The 24,730-nt window shown below is 35.5% G+C and overlaps 1 protein-coding gene across 1 annotated transcript; it reads right to left on the bottom strand.

Annotated features, from left to right (window-relative positions):
• Positions 1-2,304: 2,304 nt before the first annotated feature.
• On the bottom strand, positions 2,305-5,587 carry LOC126665354 (zinc finger BED domain-containing protein RICESLEEPER 2-like). The gene is made up of 4 exons (XM_050358127.2): positions 5,487-5,587; positions 2,820-4,941; positions 2,666-2,714; positions 2,305-2,497 (listed from the first exon to the last, which is right to left on the bottom strand). Exons 2-3 carry the CDS (start codon positions 3,985-3,987, stop codon positions 2,674-2,676), a joined length of 1,209 nt encoding a protein of 402 aa, XP_050214084.1. The 5' UTR covers positions 3,988-4,941; positions 5,487-5,587; the 3' UTR covers positions 2,305-2,497; positions 2,666-2,673.
• Positions 5,588-24,730: the final 19,143 nt, after the last annotated feature.

The following is a 24,730-nucleotide window of genomic DNA, read 5'->3' on the forward strand; positions in this document are numbered from 1 at the left end:
GCGCATGCTCTCCGGTGTTGACTTCTTATTTTCATCTCACCTCAGTTTCGTTAGTCTTTATTATAATCTATTATTAACATGCCTTAATTTTATTATTGGGGTTGCATTACATAAACTTTTAATCTTACTTATTAAGGATCTTTTATTATTTGTCACAGAGTTGTACGTCTGAGTTCGATTATAAAATCGAAAGATTTCAAAACATTTTTTGGCTGGCCAGCTCTTTAAACCACTTTTTATAAGTAGTTTGAAATCGGTAGTACAATTGTAGCTAAGAGTGATGACACCTCTCAGCACCAAATAGTTGCATGAAATCGCATTTTCTTTATCATTGTGAAGATATGATGTATGATTTACATTTTGAAAATCTTTCTTTCCTGCATTCCTATCGTGATTATGCAATGTCATATGCGATGTCTGAGCACAATTGTACTTTGAAAAAAAATCTTAAAAATTTTCATAGCTTTCATAAAAGCGTAAGTTTACTCCAGATTGTACACTCGGAGACAATTTAACGGCTTTCTTTATTATTATTGGGTATATTATACTATCTTAATATTGTCGTCACTTTCTGTCATCTTCTTTGTGTTCTTCTGTTACATCACTCCTTTTTCATGCCTCCAATAACCCAATTCCATCTGAAGCTTCTTATAGCCGTAATTACTACTTTCTCCTCTTTACTATACTTGTATCATAACATATACAAGTACCAGTATTAATCTTTCTCATTGATCCTTCTTTAATAATCCATCTTCTCCTTCTCGACTTCCTGAACGTAAATAGGAATTACGTTCGCAATAATATATCATATATTGTTTATTATATTGTTGTTTTCGTACATTATGTTTGTTGGTATTTGGGTCGGGTCGCCCATGACGGATTGACCCGAATCCAATTACATATTTGGGTTTGCATAGGTTTGCATGGAATAGGGTTGCAACCTTTAATGAAAAGTTGCAACTCCATGAAAGGTGGTAACTTAATGGAAAGTTACACCTATTCATGGCACCCATTATATGTTTATATATATATATATATATATATATATATATATACCACATAACAAACTAATGAATCATAAATCAATTCTCTACCAAAATATACACAATTAATAGGTACATTAGGTTGTGAAATATTGGTATTTTCCATTGTGAAAATACTTGAGACTTAGTGCATAAAGTTCAATCAAACTTGTGGAATCGACAAAAGGTATGTCAAGAACGATCCTAATTCCGCATATTCCAACATTGGTATCGGAGCCTATAATGTTGATTTTCATGCTTTAATTGATTAAAATTCATAATATTTGAAAAAATGAATTTTCAATGTTATATGCATTATAATTTGCTCTATTTCGTATGAAATTTAAAATATCCAAATTCTGTGTTTTATGATATATAATTTATATATTTATAAATTATGTTGTTCAAGCTTTAAAACGATATAAAGAACACGAAATTTGGATTAGTGTAGAGAAAGTTATGATTATTCAAAGTTGGGTAGTTGAAATTTCAATTCTGGAAATTTCGAATTTTTGTGTTTTCAGAAACTTTGGCACGTTTTTCGAACTATATGTATGGCAGATAATTTTGTAAAAGTTATAGATTTGAAAACTACGTAATGTCATCTTTAAAATGACATAAAGATCATGCAAAACGGATTTGTATAATGAAAGTTATGAATTTTTGAACTTACCTTCATGAAATGCAAAATCTGGAAATTTTCTTATTAAAGGGTGTGATGTTTGAAGATAAAGTGTATTTTACACTCTCTTTGATAAAGTTTGAGATTCACACCCGTATCAAACGATGTCGGAATTAAAATCCGATTGCACCGTTGAACTCAGAATGGACATAAATGGAGGGGGGGGGTAGGAAGAATTTCGGAGTCGGAATGTAAAGTCACGGAGGCGCGTGCAGCCAGTGCATTAAATAGCCCCACGCGTAGTGGAGCGTAGGGGTGAGCGTGGTTCGGTTCGGTTCGGATTGGTTTAGTAAAATCTAAACCCAAACCAAACTTTAAGGAATAAAAGAAAAACCAAACCACGCCAAATATTTCTATAAAATTTCGGTTCGGTTAACCAAAATTTACTATCGGTTTCGGTTCGGTTTGGCTCGGTTTGGTTAATTTAAATTTAAATAAATATTTATTTTAAATATTAGATTAAATTTAATCAAAAATAACTAAAGTGAAACTAAACTGTGTTTTCTTGTAATGTTGTATTTTTTGTTGTTGTAGGCTTGTAGCCTGTAACAGGGACACTATACATATACTTAAAACAAATATGCTCAACATTCATTCAAATTTAAAAGTCATAACTATATTATAAATTGTGAGTATCAATTTAACAAAAATTGCACTTTGCAATAAACTACCTATATATACAGCCATATATATATTGCCTAAAAGCACTATGCTGTTTACACAAAAAATTCTTCACAAAAAGCAAAAATCAGGATAGTATTCCACTTTGTCCCGCCAAAAAATGTTGTCATCCCTGTAAAGAAAATATCAAAACAAGCATGATTTAAATAAAAAATTGCATCAACAGTAAGAAACAAATGCAACATAGAAATAAGAGAAGTCAAAATTAAACATCCAAACCAATATAAAATGTAATAGAAAAAATAAGAGACAGAATCAAATATACTAAGTTTAAACATACATTTTATGCTATTGTTGAATTGCTGGTCCATTGCCCACTGCTGCCAAACCTAAAAAGAATGGGAAGTAATTTAGAAGATTGAAAAAAATAAGTAGTAAACATATATGTACAGAGCAAAAAAGAAAAAGAAAATATTAACAACAAAATTATTTACCTTGCTCAAAATCTTCCATCTCCCCAAGAATCTCCTCAATTTGTATTGGCTTATTAGAGTCTCTAAGCCAATCTTGACAACAAACTAAAGCTTCTACGATTTTCGGAGTCAACGAACTTCTAAAGGCGTCAAGTACTCTTCCGCTAGTGCTAAAAGCGGACTCAGAAGCAACTGTGGAGACCGGTATTGCAACTACATCGCGTGCAAGTCTAGACAGGATAGGTAATCTTTCAGAATTAAGCTTCCACCATCTCAAAATATCGAAATCTCCTTCCTCTTCAACTATTGCCTCATTGAGGTACAATTCCAATTCAGATTTCTTACTTCCTACCAAACCTGTCTCGAACTTTTGTTGTTTGAATTTAGCTTTCAACATAGACATTGGTTGGGAAGAGACAACACTTGATTGGCTAATAGTCTCTACGGAGAAGTTGCTTCGAGAATTGAAATCAGTTCGTGGCGTATACACCATCATATAATCATCAAACAGCTCATGAAGGTCGGAAATAACAGAACGATACAAGTTTCCACCAATTCCAGTTCCATATATTTCAATTAAAGTAAATTCCATATATTCCACCCTATCTATAGGATTAAAAATATTAGCAATGAAAATCAAGTTGTTCATCTTAAGTGGATCACCCCAATACTTATCAAACTTGCATTTCATATTCAAACCCATATCCCTCAATATTAAATCCTTACTAACTGTCATATCTTTTAAAAGACAACACAAGTCAGAAATTTCATGAAAAAAAGAATTGGAAGTCACATATAAACATCTAGAAATTCTCAGAGTCATTCTATAAAACTTCTCCAATATAACAACTAATTGCTTAACAGAATCCCAATCCTTAGAATTAGGGACAGCGTCACCCAAGTCTTTCCTAAATGATGACTCTTGTTCATCATATTTCTCAAAAGCCTTCTCAAAAATGCATGCACTGAATAACATTAGATAGGTAGCATTCCATCTTGTTGTCACATCAAGAGTCAAAGAAGCTTTAGATTCAATACCAACTAAATCACATGCATCCTTAAACTTGCTCAACCGAAGAGGTGAGTTCCTAATGTATCTTACTATTTCCCTAACCTTTCTAACAGAAGAATTAGACTCTTTTAATCCCTCACTAACTACCATGTTAAGTATATGAGCTATACACCTCATATGAGCATATTTGCATCTAATAGGAGTGCAACCCCAACTTAAAAGTTTTTTTTAAAGAAACCCATGGCAGAATCATTAGAAGAAGCATTATCAACTGTGACGGAGAAAATATTTTTAAGCCCCCACTCAAGTAAGCAATTCTCTAAAGCCTTAGATAGATACTCACCTCTATGCCTAGAAACGGGAACAAAAGATATTATCTTCTTATGCAAATTCCAATTATCATCTATGAAATGAGCGGTGATACACATGTAATTGATTCTTTGAATAGAGGTCCAACCATCAGTAGTAAGACTAACCCTTTGTGTGTGTGCTTTAAAGAAATTTTTCAATTTCAGCCTCTCATCAACATACATGTTTTAACAATCTCTACTCACGGTCCATCTAGATGGTATTTTAAACATAGGACATGCAGTCAACATTAATCTCTTAAACCCCTGTCCCTCGACAAATCTAAATGGTAATTCGTCAGTAATTATCATATATGCAAGTGATAACCTTATAGCTTGTTGATCAAATTTCCAAGTAGCAACATCAACCATATCAATTATACCCTCTTTCCTCACATTTATAACAGGTTGCAAAGCTAAAAGTGTTTGCCTAGTTTGAATACTATGTGGATGTTTCAAACACCTAAGCATATCATTTCTCAATGTAGAAGTGCCATTTTTCTTAGCTTGACAATTGTAAATACGAGCACAATAGAGACACTTAGCTTGAAAGATAATCCCGTTTGAATTTTTGATGGTCTCAAAATGATCCCAAACAACTGATCTTGATTGAACGTCCTTCCTCTTTCGGGCATTTTCAGCTTGTCCAGCGGTAGCTGTTTCTCGGCCAGAGACAAGTTGACCACCGGTATCTGCTTCTCGGACAGAGGCAGGTTGGTTAGGAGTAGCCATTGTTTGATCAAGAACAGTTTGCTCCATTGTTGCCTTGTTGGTTATAGATATACTGTACAAACAAGTAACTGGTTTGAATTAGAAAAGCATGCATTATAAACTCATCAACTAAATAAATAATTAAAACATGGCAAAAAATATACCAACAAATTATTGGCATTATTATGTGAACAAAAAATTGAACTTAAAAAATTATTACATTAAAAATTGAAGAGAAAGTTTCCAATAGTTATAAATATATATATATATACATATATATATATATATATATATATATATATATATATATATATATATATATATATATATATATATATATATATACTACAACAAAACTCATTTCATAAATTTTGAAATAAAATCAAGATAATTAAATATGAACAAAATAACAACACTTAACTGTTAACTTAAAGATTGATGATGAGTTTAGTAATATAAATTTAAAAACGAACAAAATTATCATTGCTAAAAACACAAATAAAAGAATTGATCCATAAAAAATCAATTGATTCATCAAAACTGCCGAATAACATTGAAAATAAAAGAAGGTAATGATTATTATATAAAACAAATTTATTAGTATCTTAAATCACATACCTTTAATTTACAGCAACTATACCATTTGAAAATTTGATTAAAGAAGATGATTGGTTTTAATTTGGAAGAAACAGAGAAATAGAAGAGTTGAGAAAATTATGTTTTATGGGACAAGGACAAAAGAACAGTAAAAGGAGGCGGCGCATGCGTATTAAAGAAAGAAAAAGTAGGGTTTCTTTTGTTTTTATTAGGTCTATAAATATTTATTATATATATTTTTTCTTTTATATATATATATATATATATAAATAAAACGACGTCGTTTTAAAGTTCGGTTTTTCGGTCGGTTCGGTTAACCACTGATAGAAACCAAACCAAAACCAAAAACCAATATTTTATTAATTCACATCCAAACCAATCCATTTTAATCATTTTAACCAAACCAAAATAAATTTCGGTCTGGTTTGGTTCAGTTTAATGGTTTGGTTCGGTTTTTGCTCACCCCTAGTGGAGCGCGTGGAGGCGCGTTTTCGAAAAAATTCTGAAACATCACTGAAATAATGTAAATTTAATTTCTGAATTTTTAGTATATTTTTTATATTTTTCAGAAATACTTATTATTTAATTTTAATTTATTATTGAGTATTAGTTCAAAATTCAAAATAAATTATTTTTGACACAAATTAAATATAGAAAAATATTTAATATATTTCAGAAAATATTTTAAATATTATTGAATTTCAGTGGGAGAAATTTTTTTCTACCTATGTGTTTTGAATTTTTTTTAATCATTTACTTGATTAAATGCAATTTTTTTGAATTTTCATTTGAAAAATTTACAAAAATTGTATGTAAGTGTTAGAAAATTATTTAATTATTTAATTTAATTTTCTAAACTTAAATTTATACCCCACAGTAGTAAATGTTTATTTTTTAGTGACTATTCTTGAGTTATGGTGTGTTTAAATGTTTGATAAATATTTTATGATCATTAAAATATTATGGAATTATAATTATTCTAATAAATATTTTATGAGATGGGCATTCTATTATTGGTAGAATTTTGTTATTCTCATCAAAGAATTAAATGGCGCAATTGTAAATTAAGTTAAAGAAAATTTAACATTTGAATGATGAATTTGATTGGGAACATAGTGAACTTTTGGTTCTAGTTCATATGAAAAAATTTCAATAACTTATTTTCTAATCGCGACTAGATTAATATGATGATGATGTGTATGATTACTTAATAGATTATTTTTTGCATTAAATATGTCTCTTTGTAGTTATTATTGAATTGAAATGGCTTCGAAAAATATCATAGCCGAACTTAATAAGGGTGAGAAACTCAATGACGACAACTATAACATATGGCATATGAAAATACATTATGTGCTTGAGGAGCAAGAACCTCTTGATGTTGTTAATAATGTAATGGATGAACCAATGGCCGATGAGGAAAATGTCAATGATGCGCAATTTAAGCGCGACATGGCTACGTACACTATTTGGAAGAAAAAGGATTCAACTGCAAGAGGAATCCTTATCAGTTCCATGAATGATGATTTGGTGTATGAGTATCAGCAGTATACTAATGCTAATGCCATGTGGGTCGCTTTGCGCGAGAAATTTGGAGGAACTACTGTCTCCAGACTTAGGCAGCTGACTATCAAATTCGACACTTATAAGAAAGTCCCTAATAAGACAATAAAACAACATTTGAGGGATATGTCGAATATGATAATGGAGCTAAAATCAGCTGGACATAACGTCACAAATGAACAGCAAGTCCAAGCGGTCATTCGATCTTTGCCTAATAATTGGGAGCACATGAAAGTGGACATGACTCACAATGAGAATATTAAGACTTTTAGTGATATTGTGCGCCACTTGGAACTTGAGGATGAGCGCATCGAGGCTGTTAAACCTGATATTCAAGCATATGTTGCTGAATCTAATTTCAAACAAGGTGGTCATAAGCGTAAATGGTCTAAAAAGAGTTGGAAAAATAAAGGCAAGATAAATGGAGCTCGACTGGGACCAAAAAGTGGAAACAAGAACCAAAAGCGTGGTGAAAAATGGGATAAGACTAAGTCGACCTGTTATAATTGTGGAAACATGGGTCACTATGCTCGTGAGTGCACTGAGTCTAAAAAAGTAAAGTCTTGTCTTACTTCTTTAAGAGAAGTTTTTTTTTTTTTTTATGTTTCTAGTACTTCTTTGCTAACTGAATCTCATCCTATATAAAGTGTAGATTCAAGAGCCACGGACCGAGTAGCTAGAGACATAAATGATTTTCGTCGAATTACAAGTGGTTCTAAAGTGATATATGTAGGAAACATTGCAAGAGTTGAAGTCAAAGGAATTAGCACATGCAAAGTTGATTTTCCAAGAAGGCTAGATTATATGTTTACATGATGTCCTTTATGCCCCGGAGATTCGACGGAACTTGGTCTCCGTTATTGCTTTGTTAAAATTAGAATTTGGTTTATTTTTCAAGATGTTTATGTTAAGACTTCTAGTGGCACTTTATATTATGGTTGTGGATTTTATGTGGATTTCTTTATAGTGTCAAACACTAAATGTTATTTTAATAATAGCGATGTTTGTTTTTCATTATTTTCTCAATCTAGCAATCATGATATGGCATGCTAGATTAGAACATATTGGGTAAGATAGAATGAATAGATTGACACGTGATGATCTTTTAGGATCAACCACAAAATTTATTTCGTTCACTTGTTTCTTACAAGAAATAACAACTAGCAAAACCTTTTTGAAAGGGTAAACGAGTTGAATTTTCTTTTTTGCAACTTATACATTCGGATATTTTTGGATCAATGAATGTTCAAGAAAATCGTGTTGTTTCGTACTTCATTACCTTTATAGATGACTTCACTCAATATGTTCATGTCTATTTGATCTCCCATAAATCTGAAACATTAGATTGTTTGAAAAGCATTCAAATGAGGTCGAGGATCAATTAGATAAAACTGTGAAAAACTTAAGGACTAATCGAGGTAGATAGTATCTATCGGACCAATTTAAAGAATTGTGTGAAGAAAAAGGTATATTGAGGTAATTAACAACTCCTAGAACTTCGCAACAATATGGTGTTGCCGAGTGTAGGAATGGAACTTTTCTTAAATTGGTTAGGTGCATGATGGCTCAAGCTGATCTCCTAGTTCATTTTTAAGGTGATATATTGTTGATAGCGGCCTATATACTTAACTGTGTATCTTTAAAATCAGTATCCTCAACACCTTATGAGAGTTATGGGCTAAAAGAAAACCCGATTTGAGTGAGTTGCGTCCTTGAAGATCTGCAACATACATTCTTGATTCTTCCCACAAATTTGGTAAATCAAAACCAAAAGGGAAGAAATGTATCTATATTCGATACTCTGAAAACTCAAAAGGTTATGCTTTTATTGGTAAGGATAATGCTAAAAGGAAAACAGAAATTGAGTCTAAATATGTCATTTTCATTGAAGATAATTTTTCTTACAAAGTGAAATTTGGATAGTTATTATCATCTTTATAAGATTCAAGAAGAAGGATAAGTTGATCTAAATAAACTAATATTTGAACCTCAAAAGTGAGGTATCTAATCCTATTTTTGATAGTGGGAGCACACATTGGTTGCTTCACATATTTCAATTGAGTGGGAGAGTTAAGGAATCCAAACCAATTTCAATTGGTGAAGATGAATGTTATCACTTGCATCAGAGTGTGCATTCAAAAACTCTAGTTGTTACTCTCACTAATGATAATAAATCCAAAACAATGAAAGAGACATTTTGAGTGTCTTGCAAAGAAAGAATGAAAAGTTGCAATGGAAGAAGAAATAAAATCTATTTTGGCGAATTTAGATTTAGAATTGCATCCACACAGTGGTAACTTAAATTTTATAAGGCCATATTGACTTGTGATTTTTAAGATGATTGATGAAGATCACTGTTTTCTACATAAAAGGATCGAATGATAAATTTGCGATTCTATCTCTTTATGCTAATGATATTTTGATTACTGGAAATGACAAAGAGTATGTCATGACACCATAGATGGTTATCCATAAACTTTGATATGAAAGATATAGGTGAGGCAAACTTCATATTGGGAGTTAAACTGAAAAGAGATCGTTCTAAGAAACTTTTGGCTCTGTCACAAGAGGGTTATATCCAAAAGGTTCTAGAATACTCCAATATGAGTACTTGCAAGCCAGTGGATACTCCAGTGTTGAAATATGAAGTTTTAAGTCCAGTAATATGTTCTAAGAATCGACAAGAATAAAAAGAAACGTCCATTATACCATATGCTAGTGCTATAGAAAGTCTAATGTATGCTATGATATGTACTCACCCAAACATATATATTGTTTATGGGAAAGTTAGCTAGTATAACTACGTTAGAGACATAATTGCCTAAACAGAAGTAGTAGTACAATATATTTCTACGCATTGAAGTGGTAGTTGATCTCCAAGAGATGTATTTCTTGCACATGTGAAATCTCTTGAATTGCGTATAATTTAGATAATTATATTTATCTATAAATATACTGTTGAGCTTATATTGTACTAATCATAAGTATGCAAAAATGAATATTATATTATTTTTTTGTCATATCATCACATCACAAATATTATTTGTTAAAGGCTCAACAAAGATGTCACACAGATTTTAGATCGGCTCACTTACACGAGCGGTCGCCTCTAGCGCTAGATGAGCGAGTGGAGATGAGATATGATGTTATGTTTATCGCCTCAAGAGAATGAGATGAGGTTATATACTATATTTATAACCGTTTTGGATTGCCCGAATCCAAGTGATCTGTGATAGCCGGATGTGAGTTCTCATTATTACCTGTTAAGAGTAAGAGTTTTGAGAATTCAAGTTAGGCGTTAAGAAATGACTGAACTAAGATCCGTACAGTATTTTTATTTGACATCAAAGATATAAAGAATACTGTAGCACATGATTCATACCATGTGTGCTAGGACGACCACATGGATAGTGGGAGAATGATTCCATGCTTCTCCACTGTGTGAGACCATATAGGATAAGTATATATCCTTATGATTGTACCCTCAGACTTTTTACTGCTATTTATGTTTTATTCATGGTGTTTGCTATCTTAGCTTGCTACCTATGGTTATGGATGATTCGGCCTATGGACCATGTCTAGAAAAGCAGCTGTGTATAAAATTGTAAATTTCGAGTAAGAAAGGAAGATTTGATTCAGTGTTTTCATTGGTCGGCCAATCTTGTCAATTTTTTAAGAAATGTGACTTGATTATGAATAGACAAGTATATATGTTTTTTAACATACTCTGGGAGGGAATAGAGTTTATCATTTCAAAAGGATAAATCTAGGGTACTGCGAGAATAACAATGATTTATTTTTTAAAGGGTAGAAGCTGTTATGTCATTCCTAACAGATGCATAACTATAAGCTCTCGAGTGCAGGTATACTCTCTAGGTCGCACGACCTATATACTAGTATGAAATTATATTTATATTTTGATAATAGAGAATCTCGCAATGAGGTCTAACCCGTCATATGCGAGTGGGAGATGTTGGTATTTGGGTCGGGTCGCCCATGACGGATTGACCCGAATTCAATTACATATTTGGGTTTGCATGGGTTTGCATGGAATAGGGTTGCAACCTTTAATGAAAAGTTGCAACTCCATGAAAGGTGGTAACTTAATGGAAAGTTACACCTATTCATGGCACCCATTATATGTTTATATATATATATATATATATATATATATATATATATATATATATATATATATATATATATACGTAGTGATACCACATAACAAACTAATGAATCATAAATCAATTCTCTACCAAAATATACACAATTAATAGGTACATTAGGTTGTGAAACATAGGTATTTTCCATTGTGAAAAATACTTGAGACTTAGTGCATAAAGTTCAATCAAACTTGTGGAATCGACAAAAGGTATGTCAAGAACGATCCTAATTAATTTCCGCATATTCCAACAATGTTCTTTTGATCGGCGCTTGTTTGTCGAAATCGCCTCCTATAGGTACTAGCTATCCGAGGTATTATCCTATAGGCATATCCTAATTGCTATACTTTATTATGCAATGCAACATATATACACAATATACAAAACATATAAACACAAATACAGAGAACATATAAATTACTTGATACCTGGGGGTGCCTGATGTGGAACGCTAGGTTCCCTAATAACTACGCCAGTGTGTCGGCCCCTAACTCTTCTATCGGAGTTGCCTCCGCCTCTATGCACAAAATAGGGGTTGGTTCTGATAGCAGGACTAACATAGTCATGGTGGAACTCACGTCTGAAGAAGTAGGGTTGAACGGGATTGCCATCCCACTCTCGGTCAGTCTCGATCCTACGGGCCATCGTAGTGAGCGTCCCAAAGTGCTGACCAACGTGATCATACATGTCTGCAAACTCAGGTCCTAAGCCCCTGACATATCTACGGTTGATTGTTCGTTTATCTTCATTTAGATCTGGGACTCCTTCGACCATGCGCAAAAAGTTAGTGGAATACTGTCCCACTGGTAATATTCCTTTACAGAAGGAGCGCATTTGCCTCCTAACTTGGTTCAGAGCTATCTGTGCCTGACCGTTTGCTATTTCTGCATCTTCTCTCAAATTGCGGTATCTCAGCACACTAGACCAGAAACTCTCACTTCTATACTTCTCAATGTCTAACTGATCTAACAGCTCCTCTTCTTCAAAGTCCTCCTCTTGAGGATCTTCTTATAATTCTTCCTCTAGAACCTCTTTCTGGGTCCTCCTCTGGATCCTCCTCAAGATCTTCCTCAAGATCCTCCTCTGGATCTTCCTCATAATCATTCTCATCCTCTTCACTATTCTCTATCTCTGGCGAGTGTGTTCTAGCTCTGATTCCAGAAGAACTACCAATCTCTGATACAGACATATAGCCATTCTGATAGATTTCTGGCGACCTCCTAATATCTGCGTGGAATCCATTCTGATGGACTTCAGATGGTCCGCCTACTTCGTTGTGAAACCCATTTTGAAATATAGGAGGCGCTTCCTCCCGTTCTTCTGCAGCATGTGACTGAGCTCCGTTCTGCCCAGACATGCTGAAAAGAAACAATTTCAAGCGTAAGAGACCATCGGAGCCCATTTCCACGCAATATACCAATATCACCTTATAAATGGATGTAAACATTTGACATTCAATCCCGCCGCACGTAGTTCACAAGCATATAATCACTTAACACTCCTTGCGCTATTATCAAACACTTAGTTGCCTAAACTGTTCGTATACGAAGATATTATTCACTTATTAGCTTAATAACTTGGTTCGCGCGCATTCTATAACATACCACTAATGCACACATCAAACAAATTCAAGCAACTAAGATCCGACTCTCTTGCTGCAGTAGTTCCTAGGTTTACTTACTGACAGAGTATCCCAAGTCAAACAGACATTCCGACAAACTGGCAGTGGTAACTGGACCAACTGCTCTCAAACAAACACTGAAACAAACTTGTAGTGGTAACTAGACCAACTGCTCTGATACCAACATTGTCACGACCCAAAATATTGAGCCGAGACCGGCGCTAGGGAACGAGAGTGGTAGCTCCGGAACCCGTAGCAAGCCTAAAACCACTATCTATTTTTCGCAAATAATAAATAAATAACATCAACACGACGAAAGAAAACATATATAACATATATACACAAATATTAACACTAACTAATCTATTAACCTCGCAGGCTCTCGTTACCGTACTCTGTACAAATTGGCCTCGCGGCATGAGTTAGTGTATTAAACTTATCATTGGCACCTAGTGTCGTGAACAAAATATAATGTACGTAGCCTACAAAAAAGATATACACAAGACAACAAATAATATATATAACCAAAATCTACTGCTGTCTAGGCTACGACTCTATTGACGTAGGACCACTACTGCAGCAGCACAGAAGTCAGAGAAATATACATACATAGCTGACTTCCGGATTCCAAAACTGGCTTCTAGTTCAGTCCAGACAATAAGTACCTGAAAGACATCAAAAGTGGGGGGGTCAGTATTTGGGAAAATACTGAGTGAGTAAGCACATTACTAATAGTATTGCTAAAATATAACATCGCATAAGATAAAACGTATCAATAAAATCAATATTCAATATTAAAATAATATAACATGCTATTATATAATCCAAGTATTAGATCCGATTGAAACACTATTCACGATACTCAATACGATCTATAACTTATATACGACTCATAATGATAATAATTAATTCGATCGATCCGATTGGTAGGGTCCCGAGATAGTTCAACCGAGTTGAACCACTAACGTCTCTTAATCTTAAGGTGTGGGTCCCGAGATAGTTCAACCGAGTTAAACCCACGGGATACGGGTCCCGAGAAAGTTCAACCGAGTTAAACCTCCTATCCCATTCGATATACACATTCCAACTTCGATACGATGCGATACAATTCGATAAACGATGTTCGATATTCGATATTCGATATAATTTCATGACACGATAACAATCTAAACACGCTAGACTGACACACTTACCGGTGATCACATAGTCCTATTGACTCCCAATAGGTAGCACGTTTCCTCGGATCACACATTGGTTTCATAACTATAATAATTCGATAAACGACATAATAATCGATAATAACGATAAACGATAATCAATAAAAGCAATTCGATAAGCGATATATCAAATCATGTACTATGCGATGTAGTTATTCGTAATATATCAAAATAATAACTTTTAAATAACAATACACAAAAGTAAAGTGCCACTCACAGAAACTGCAATCCAATCTATGATGTGTTTGATGAAATGCTATGCTCTTGCTACTCCACGTCTGATGCCCTCACTTCTCGTTGACGTGTCTGACACAAATTATTTAACGTTTAATAACTAGATGTGGACCTCATGTTTATATGTATAATACTTTTATATCTTAGGTTTTGGTTTCGTTCTTAATGTTATTCACGTATTCGATAATCCTTAGTCGTACTTACGACTTATCGAGTACTACTCCTCGTACTCGAGAATTATATAACTTTCTTAACCGAATTCTTACTTATCATATTAACATTCATTTCTATAATTTTCTATATCCATTTCAAAACATTTGACTGAGTTTCATTCCCAAATCAAGCTACCGGATGCCATTTTTCGCTCACGGAAGTCCCCGACGATCGGTGTCGAAGTAGGGCACGTCGTGCCAGCTTAGCACATCGTGCCCTTCCTTTTTCATGAAGGGCACGACGTGCCCTTCACTAGTGCACGTCGTGCACCCCTATGGTGCACGTCGTGCACCCTTGCGGTGCACGTCGCGCACCAGCACGACGTGCTGAAATGCAGAACGTCGTGCACACTTTGGGAGCAACGTTTTTGAGGCTCCTGGACCATTTCCAAAACCCCATATTACTCCAAAACATACCGAGATCATTTAAACATATCATAAACACTTTTATCACTTCGAAATAAACCATAAATGCCTCAAAACGTCGAATTTAATATAATTACGATATAAACGGTAAAACAACCCCTTAATCTTCATTTTTTGTGGTAAAAACGTGTAACTCACCTTGTTTTGATGCTTCGGAGAGATAGAGGCTTGAATTCCGAAGAGATCGACATGAAAATCGTCTGAAACGGACGCCGAACGGCGAAACGGCGAAGTGACGAAGTGAATCGGCGAAATGAACTCAATCTCTCGATCTTTCTCTTCTCTTCTCATCCTGATCCTTTTCTTTCATAATCAATTCCTTATGTATCATGACTAAAAGGCCTCTTTGATCCTTGTTTTATTTTTTTGTTATTAACTATCCTTTAAACTTTTTTTTTGTTCAATTTAGTCCATAACTAAATAGATTAACTCTTTCATCATAACTTATATGTATTATTTATATCCAATAAACAACAATTATAAATTTCCATTTTTGAGACGTAGTGGCTAAATCACCACTTTAGTCCCTGAACTTCATTCTGTGACTTTTCTTGACATTTTTCCTGTTAATTCCAATTCCATCTTTCCAGCTAGGATATAATATTAAATACTTCATCGTTAACTTCTCGAAACCGACCTACTTAGATTTGTGTTCACTTTAATCTCTTGGAAATCCTTCCGATATCGTCACTCCGGCCACCCAGAGCTGGACACGTGGTCCAATTAGATAATTAAAATCTCTTGGGATATTACACAAAACTATAAAATAAATTAATCATAAATCATAAGGACATGAAAAAATTACCTAATACTGGTAAACGATAGGGTAACATTAAGATTAAACCCAAGGAATAAGGTTGAACCGAAATATACAATGCCACCAACATTCCAACGAAGAACACAAACGTGGAATATGCATAGATCTTATAATGAGGATGTAAAATCACCCATTAATGGAAAGGAAACCCACCCGGGCTTGTTAGAATGAATAAAATATGTTCTCTGAGTGAAACAAGTCGTTTTTAGGGTTTTGAGGTCTAAAGGAGGCGGGTTACGTCGAGTCAGGGCTATATTTATAGACTCTACAAAACTGACAGTGTGGGTTCGCGCCAGCTAACTATAGTTCACGCCTGCGAACTCAATAAAAAAATGATCCCACCGACCAAATTTTATCAAATCCTCTAAGGAAAAACACATCCGAAGGGTGGCCTGATCCAAAAGTGAAATTGGGAGATATGAACGTTTTATTTAAGCATGACAGATTTAGAATTCACACAAACACTGATTCGAGTAAGCTCGAAAACCAATCAAATCAACACACTAAAGGTTATGCAAACCATACCATAATTCCAGGGAATCAAACAACAACAAAGAAAACGAACAAAAACACATCGGAAAGTTCATCAGAACTAGCCGCAAAAGTACGGGGTGTTACATAATCTAAATCGAAAAATGTCGCCGCACTAATTACCAATCTCTTAGGGTTACCCTCAAGGACAAATTCTTCTTTTTTCCAATGAAGATAATTAGGTTTGTATATAGTTCTTTTTGTAGATACTAGCTTATTAAAAGTTTCGTCATTTATATACAAACGAGTTTCATCTACCATATCTAAGGATTTTAAGCGGTCCTGGGCCATATTAATATTAGTTTTATTAGGTTTTTTCGTTATAGGATCTGCAATAAAAGGTATAATTTTTCTTTTCTAAGTTGAACAATTTTTTTCCAATGATGTGTCCTTTTATCGTTTTAACTCCTTTTACCTTTTAATTATATCTAACTTTTCATTTTCCAGTTTTTCTACTTTGTTTGCTAAATTATATTTTTCTTATGATGACTCACCTAAATTCATTTTGTATGGAATTGCTTAAGGAGTTGGTGCACTTCATTTTTCACGTTATGCAAAGAGGTCAATCACTATTATTAGAGTTCGAACTCTCTATTGGATCACCCATTAAACTATCTTTATTAATCTTAATTTAATTAATTATTATTCAATTAGTAATTTTCATATCCTTTTGGATGTTTATTTTTTAACTATTTGAGCATTTAAAAAAAAGTGGACTAGCTGAAAATGTTATTTCTTTTTATACTGGTCAGTATTGATACTAAAATATCTAGGAACCAAACTTGTCTTTTATAGTAATATTTATGTGAAAGTATTGACATAAATGTCCAAAAAGAATGCAAATGATCAAAATTTAAAGATGATGGACATTCTCGATTATAAGTTTAAAGATCTGGGGCTGTCGTTGAGAATCACCTTTGCGCTGAGATAGAAATTTTAGTAATGTCAAACCAAGTAAAATATAATTTCTACTTCAGTAGCTCAACTAGTATTTTATTATTCATCAACCAAGGTGACTCCAATGAATTCACCTTTGATTTGTTAAATTATTCTTATAATTTTGATTGTATTAATGCAAGTTGATGTTGCGATATTCATTTTTTTTCTTGAAAAATTGTTATTTCACAACGAAAATATCTTAACTATATGAAACAATAATCAAATTAGCAGTTTTGGAGGCCACAACGACCCCCCATGAAATGATCTCGAGGGGATTTAGCTTTTTTTTTTATGATCAAACATTGATTTCTTTTTTTTATTTCCTAAATTTTAATTTTATTTGAAATGAAGTTTTTCTGGCCAAATGCATACATGGCATTCAGATTCTAACACGTGACAATTAAATTTGTCCTTTACCTTTACCTTAAAAACTTATTACGTATGCATAATTTCATATAAAAGGGAGAGTGTTTAGGCAAAATTATGCATACATGACAATCATTCAAGTAAACAAAATATCTAACTGCCACATATACATTTCTAACCGAAATAAAACTAAAATTTAGTAATTAAAATGGAACAAATTATATAGTAAGCCTTATATTTTTCATTTTTTTACTTTGTCTCAAAGAGATATCTTTTTTTTACTTTATTCTTGTACTTACGAAAACTGTTTTATGAAGTGCTTTTGTTAACAAAAGTGCGGTAAGTGTGGTGCGCTCTCAATGATCAAGTAATAGTGCTTTCAAAAGTAGAAGGTCCAAGTAAACAAATAGAAGAATTTCATAAAATTATTTTTGAAAATACATGGACCATATAAAAAAAATAAAAATGTGAAGGGAATAAAAAAATATAAATAAATTAAATAAAAAATGGTGAAATCAAACTAATATTTATTTAAAAAAATTTAAAAAATTTAAATAAAAAATGGTGAAATAAATTCAATTACAAACTGTAGACACCTATTTTTCGGACAGGTAAAAAGAGACAAGGAACTGAAGCGTCCAATAATGATTTTCAGGGAAATCTGTCTGGGTTACGAGCTTTTGATTTGCTTGCTGGAATCTAAGCAGACGTAATTTGTGCATAGCTGCAAACTTGAAGGATTAAAACGTAATTAGACGTGAATAGCCCATAAAAATTCAAAGAGATTGTAATCTAAGTCTAAAAATTGAACTAATAGCCACATCTTAGAAGTTTATAGGTCAATTTGCAAGTTTTACGGACTGGAATTGACCCTGACCAAACCTATAGGAATTTAGTAGCCTTTTTTAGCACCAAAATAGACATTTAACATCTTTTTACTTAGCTAGCAAGTCAAAATCCAAAAAGTAAAAGGAAATATTAAATAAATAGAGTTTAAAGCTAATTTTAACACCTAATGACTTATCACTTAACAGTTTAGACCCTATAAGACTCTAATCAAACCATAGGTCACCCCTAATCCCTATAAATACAGCCTTAATCCATCCAGGCTAAAGGTGGCACACAAATCCTAGAAAATCAGACATCAAATTCGGCCATCATTAGTGTAGCAAACCCGGGATTCACACACACACACACACAAAAATCCAGTCCTGAAACACCTTAGTACGTGTTAATTCTCCAAGAACGCTACGCAAGCACCAGATTCGAAGCCAAATTCCACATCCACTTCGTTGGCAAACGAGCCAAGAACTCAGAATGGTACTTCTGAGGACCCTCTATCATAATTCCTTTGATTTTTTCATTGTACATATGATTTCCATAATTGCTGTAATTTATCTTAGGTTGCATGTTTAGATTATTTTGTTAATTTTACTATTAAAAATTACCACAATAATTAATTTGATGCTTTCAATAACCGCCATAAAATTCGATGAAAAAGCATGTTAATAACTATAGTTAGCTGTTTTTAATGCTCAAAACCAGAAAATAATCGATTGAACACCTTAGAATGCATGTCTTTAGGTAGATTTTAGCTAATTTTGCCTTAAGTAAACTCTAAAAACGAGTTGCTGCCCAAAAAACTAAATTTGACTGGATGTGCTCTAAACACTCTGATTATATGTTTTTTGAATTCCTTGTTCGATTTTATGTAGTTTTGACTACTTTTTCATGAAAAACTGACCTAAAACGAGTGAGAACGATGCAAAACAAAACGAGTTCTAAACCTGCCGACGAACCGGCGCCGCCGCCACTGAAACCGGCGCCGCCGCCTGAATAAGTTGGCGCCACCACCACTCCAACTTGCCGGTGCCGCCAACTCCTCTTGGCGCCGTGTTCTTGATGAATCCAGTTTCCAGATTGACTCCCAGATCTTCAAATTAGGTTTCCGGGCTCGTTTGAGCTCAGAATTAGATTCTGTTTTGATCCACATATATTATTTTTCGTGTACTTTATGTTTCTGCTTTATAATGGGCTAAGCCCAGTGTAAAACAGAATCAAAAGACCCAAAATGTAACATAGTGTATATACTGGGCCCACGAGCCCGAGGCCCAGCAAACCAGCAACTTCCAGAGCCGATTGCGGGCCAAACCGAACTCGGAATCGACTCCGGATCAAACTAGTAAAACCGAATCGAGGAGACGCACGACTCCCGTGAACTGACCAAGAGCCAATTCTGACCAGACCGATGGTCAAAACCCGCACGAGTGCCAGGCACTCAAAGTCAACAAGGTTTAAAAGTATTTCTAACCTTGTATGTATATCCAACTGCCCTTCAGCATGCAGATACTGTTTACTGCTTTCCAAAAGCATCCAAATCTAATAATGAACCGATTAAAGGGCTAATCATCTAAAATTGGCCCATTAATGCAAATTCAGCCCATCACTCAGACATCGTAGGACTAATACGAAAAAGTAGTAACGGTTGTATAGGTTTTTCAAGACTCACCTAATAAAGTCAATCAATCACACTTATACATCCGGTTTTAGGCTTTGTGCATGTAATCAATCCAGACCAGCCAGACTTATGACTGTTTTCTAGAAACCTCTAAGGTTAGATGTATGCTTAGGAGTACCTGCTACTTGCCTCAAATGCCAGTCCAGATCGAGTCATATGCACGTCAAACGTGTTCACTGCTTTCATACTTGTTTTTTACAGCTTTCATATCCTGTGAATTGCATACACTGTTGAGATGAGATATAAAATGAATATGTCCAGAAAATAAAGCCGGTAACAGATAAACCAAGCACAAGAGTCTCGGGGAGGTCCACGAATCCTAGTCTTTGGTCCGATGCACGATAGTCTTACCGGAGGCGAGTAAGGCTATCTAGCCGGTTAAAAGGCATTTCCTATTTGAACTAGGTGGCGACTCCATATTTCAAACCATTTCCAAATCGAGAAGTCAGCCATAAGCCTTGGGCGAGCGGCCCCCGAACCCCGCTCCGCTCACTGTGTCGACTCCACTGGGGATTAAAATCAACTATTTTTAAAACATAAACATAAAAACGTTTTCGGAATTGTTTTTAAAAATGGTTGCCATGGACCTAAACCGCACGGTTTGCGCCCTATCGATCACCGTCTTTATTTTCCAGACATATTCGCACATGTTGCATTGTATTAGATATTTCTCTTCTCACCTACTCTTTAGGAGTCCCTATCCAGCCTCTATACTCATAGCCGCTCTCACGCTCTGGCTTTGCAATCCACTGCCCGTAACGTCTTATGCGGAGCAGTATCACTCATAGCCCAGTATCTCGGTCGTTTGTACTTGTGATTGAGGAGACCTATCTAAGGTATATCTGTTTGTTGGAGCCTTAAATTGGTTACTACCAAAACCCAATGACTCAGCCCACATGCATTCTAGCTTAGACACGTCCCTCTAGGAAAATACTCGATATAATGATTGTACTTGAGGCATGACTGTCAATGTAATGATTCTAAATCCAATATTTCAAAAACTACAATTTCAATCTTAATCTTAGGTATGACCTAACAAATTTTCCAGTTTCAAAACCAGATTTTCAAAACTTCCAGTTAGGCCAGACCTAAAACAAATCTGATTAAGTGATACACCTTTGCTTAATCGAACCTCCAATAACCAGTCTAGTGAAAACTCATTTCGCTAGATACAGCCGCCAGGCTAAATCAAATTCCAGATTTCAAAACGGACTTCCACGTCCACCTTACATGTTTTCAAACTCCTTCCAGAAAGGGATTTAGAGTCATTACATCGATAAATGTTGTCTATCTGCATTAGAATCGCTAGAAGAGAGCTTTTTGCAGGACGCCGACTCTTGCATTGCAATGCGAGGGTCTAGACCAAACTACCTAGGAATAAACCTCGTCCGGAACACGTGTGGGAGAAATAAGGTTGGAAGGAACAACATGTCTCTGTGATATTAAACTGTTCTATGTGTCAAACTTGCTACGTGCTATGTGTTCAAAACTAACCCTGAATCTCACGCATCTGCATATCATGCATCTCATGCATCATACTAACCCCTTGTGGATGCAGCGACATGCATCATGAACTAACCCATTGTCTTGCAGCCATTCTAATGACTGCTCTATCCAGTACCCAGTCAACATCCAGAATGTCAAGCAAATCGAGTCCGACAAATTGGAACGGTCCTACCACGACCCCAACATCGGCAACCCAGACATCCAACAGACCAGACAAATGGCTCTACTATGACTCCAGAAGCAGCAACCCAAACAGTCGACAGAGCAGAAGGAGATTTTTACCAGGCCGTCCACAACCCTAGAATACAGTCAGAACGGGCTTCCGGCCTCTTAGAGAGTCAGAACGGGCTTCTGGCCTCCTAAAGAATTAGAACGGGCTTCCGGCCTCCTAAAGAATCAAAACGGGCTTCCGGCCTACTACAGAGTCAGAACGGGCTTCCCGCCTTCTAAAGAATCAGAACGGGCTTTCGGTCTACTACAGAGTCAGAACATGCTTCCGGCCTCCGACAAAATTAGAATGGGTCTTCCACGACTCCAGAATCAGTAACCCATAACAGCTAAAAAGAAAACCAAATGTTTCCACCGGACAAAACAATGGAGGTCTCATCTTCCCAAAGTAACCGAATGGGATAGGAGAAATCTCGGTAAAGCCAGACGGAGTAATAGAAGACTCCACCATCAAAGGACCGCCCATCGACCACCTGCTCAAGTCCCAAGAAACCATCCCCGAAAAATTGGCCCCATATTTTCCTGTTATATACTCAGTGTCCTACAACGACGTTAGAAGCAAGAAGAATTGGCATCCCGCATCAAACTCGACGTCCATGACATCTCCAGCAAGACGAGCACAGGGATCCACCCCAAGTCTCAGGCTCTCGGAGATCTGTTTTTCCAAAACAATTTATCGTTCCGGTTTTATTCATTTTCCGCATTTGAAGATTTTTGAATAATTTTATTTAATGCATTCAAGTTCCAGAGTCAATAGTGAAATCTATCATATGCATTTATGTGATGTCTTGATCAATAGGAATATTCTCTTCAATCACCATACGTGCATGAGTGATAGAATCGAGCTGTATATAAACCAGCATATTCAATGTCCGGTACAGGGAAACGATAAAATCGAAGTCCAGAGATAATTCTCTTTCAATAGGTTCTACCCTTGAAAGGAGAGGGAGTAATAGCCTGCCAAAAGAGAATCCACAAGAACCTCTTGGCCAAAAAATAGGGCAAAAGAAAAAGGCGGTGCTCGAAATCAAATTAAAATTCAAAATCAAAATCAAATACAAAAAAAGAGAAAAGGATTTTTCCTACCAATGGTGTAAAGCACCCGAGCGCCAAACAAATATAAAAGTCCTCCTAGGGATTATTTCAAGAGAGGAAAAATAGTCAATCATGGAATTTCAAAAGGACTAAATTGACGACAGGAGTATGACCGCTTGAAACAGAAAATATCTCAAGTAATGTACCAGACATTGAATGAGCCGACAATGCAGATCTTCAATCAAACATGCACATCGCTTATTGACCATCACATATTCTCAGAAAGGACATTCAAATGACCATAAATCTAAAAGCATAGATTTTGGAGACAATGGAACAAAACCTTTATGTTAAATTTGAAATTCAAAATTTTTATATATCTCTTCTTGAATAACACTGTGAACGCACATTAATTGTCATAAGAACTACATATCGTTCCCGTTCGAAACTAAACTACGAAGTCCAGAATGAAAAAAATGAGAGCAAGACTCTTCATTGAACCACCCAGTTCCCCACCAAAAAAATGAATGCTTCAATGAGGGGGCAATACTGAGTCTACAATAGAAAAGCTCATAAAATGAAAAATGGGGCCAATTTTCGCAAATTTGAACTCCCTTCAAGGCCTAGAATACCGAGTCTAGAATGGACAAGAACAGAAAAATGAAAAATAGGGCCAGTTTTCGCAAATTTGGACACCCCGAAAAGGCTCATAAATCTCCATAATTAGAGAGTACCAGAAACTTGATGGGAAACAAACTCCTTCATTAACAGACAGCAAGACAATCATGAGGCAGAAGATTTTCTCAGCCAAACAGCGGGGGCAGAAGATTTCTTCAGCCAGACAGCAGGGGCGGAAGACTTCCTCAGCCGGACAACAGGGGGCAGAAGAATTCCTCCGCCAAACAATCAAGGGGTCGAAGACTTCCACAGCCGGACAGCAGGGGGGCAGAAGAATTCCTCAGCCAGACAATCAAGGGGCCGAAGACTTCCTCAGCCAAACAGTAGGGGCCGAAGACTTCCTCAGCTAGACAATCAGGGGGCAGAAGATTTCCTCAGCCAGACAGCAGGGGGCGGAAGACTTCCTCAGCCGGACAGCATGAAGCAGAAGACTTCCTCAGCTAGACTGTAGGGGGCAGAAAACTTACTCAATTAGACAGCAGGGGGCATTAGACTTCCTTTGCCAGACAATAGGGGGCAGAAAACTTCCTCAACTAGACAGTAGGGGGCAAAAGACTTTCTTAGACAGATAACAGTAGAGGACGGAAGAACTCTTTTCTATCCAAATTCTAGAGACTTAAAGTCCCCACCACTCTACTAGTACAGCAGAACAGGGACCATGCCGCCACAATCCAGTGAAGGAAATATGGATAGCAAGGGACCATCGGAATCTCCACAGCAGGCTTCCGGCCTCTTACAGAATCAAGCACAAGCCATCAACCTCCTACAAAATCAGCATAGACCTAGAAACACCTTAAGAAAGATACGCCTCGAAAACCACATGCAACATGCCTCTACTACCCGGAAAAGGAAATCTGGATGCAAACGTCAAAGTACTCTCTTGCAGAGTCAGAATAGCCATGCCATTGCTATCTTGAGACGAACTCCTAGATGACAGGGGGTACCAAATCCCTCATCCTATATAGTAGGAGGATTAACCCCATTACTCCAAGAAGATCCTCAAGAGCCACGGGTTACAAGCCTTTACAACTCGGAATATGCGCCATGCCATTACTATCTCGAGGTGGAAGATCCGGATAGCTAGGGGCATCGAAACCCTCGTCACATGTGTCATGCCTTCTACTCATCTAAAAGCATTATGCCTCTACTGTCCTACAGAAAACATCCGGATAGAACAGGGCATCAAATACCTCGAGAAAGGCGTCGAGCCT

Source organism: Mercurialis annua, linkage group LG1-X (assembly GCF_937616625.2).
Source record: "Mercurialis annua linkage group LG1-X, ddMerAnnu1.2, whole genome shotgun sequence".
Classification (NCBI taxonomy): domain Eukaryota; kingdom Viridiplantae; phylum Streptophyta; class Magnoliopsida; order Malpighiales; family Euphorbiaceae; genus Mercurialis; species Mercurialis annua.

Excerpts from the sequence above, each read along its gene's own strand:
- LOC126665354 (XM_050358127.2), bottom strand. The coding sequence starts at position 3,987 with ATGAGGTGTATAGCTCATATACTTAACATGGTAGTTAGTGAGGGATTA. Across the intron at positions 2,715-2,819 it reads GATGGAAGATTTTGAGCAAG|GTTTGGCAGCAGTGGGCAAT; the intron begins GTAAATAATTTT and ends CATTCTTTTTAG.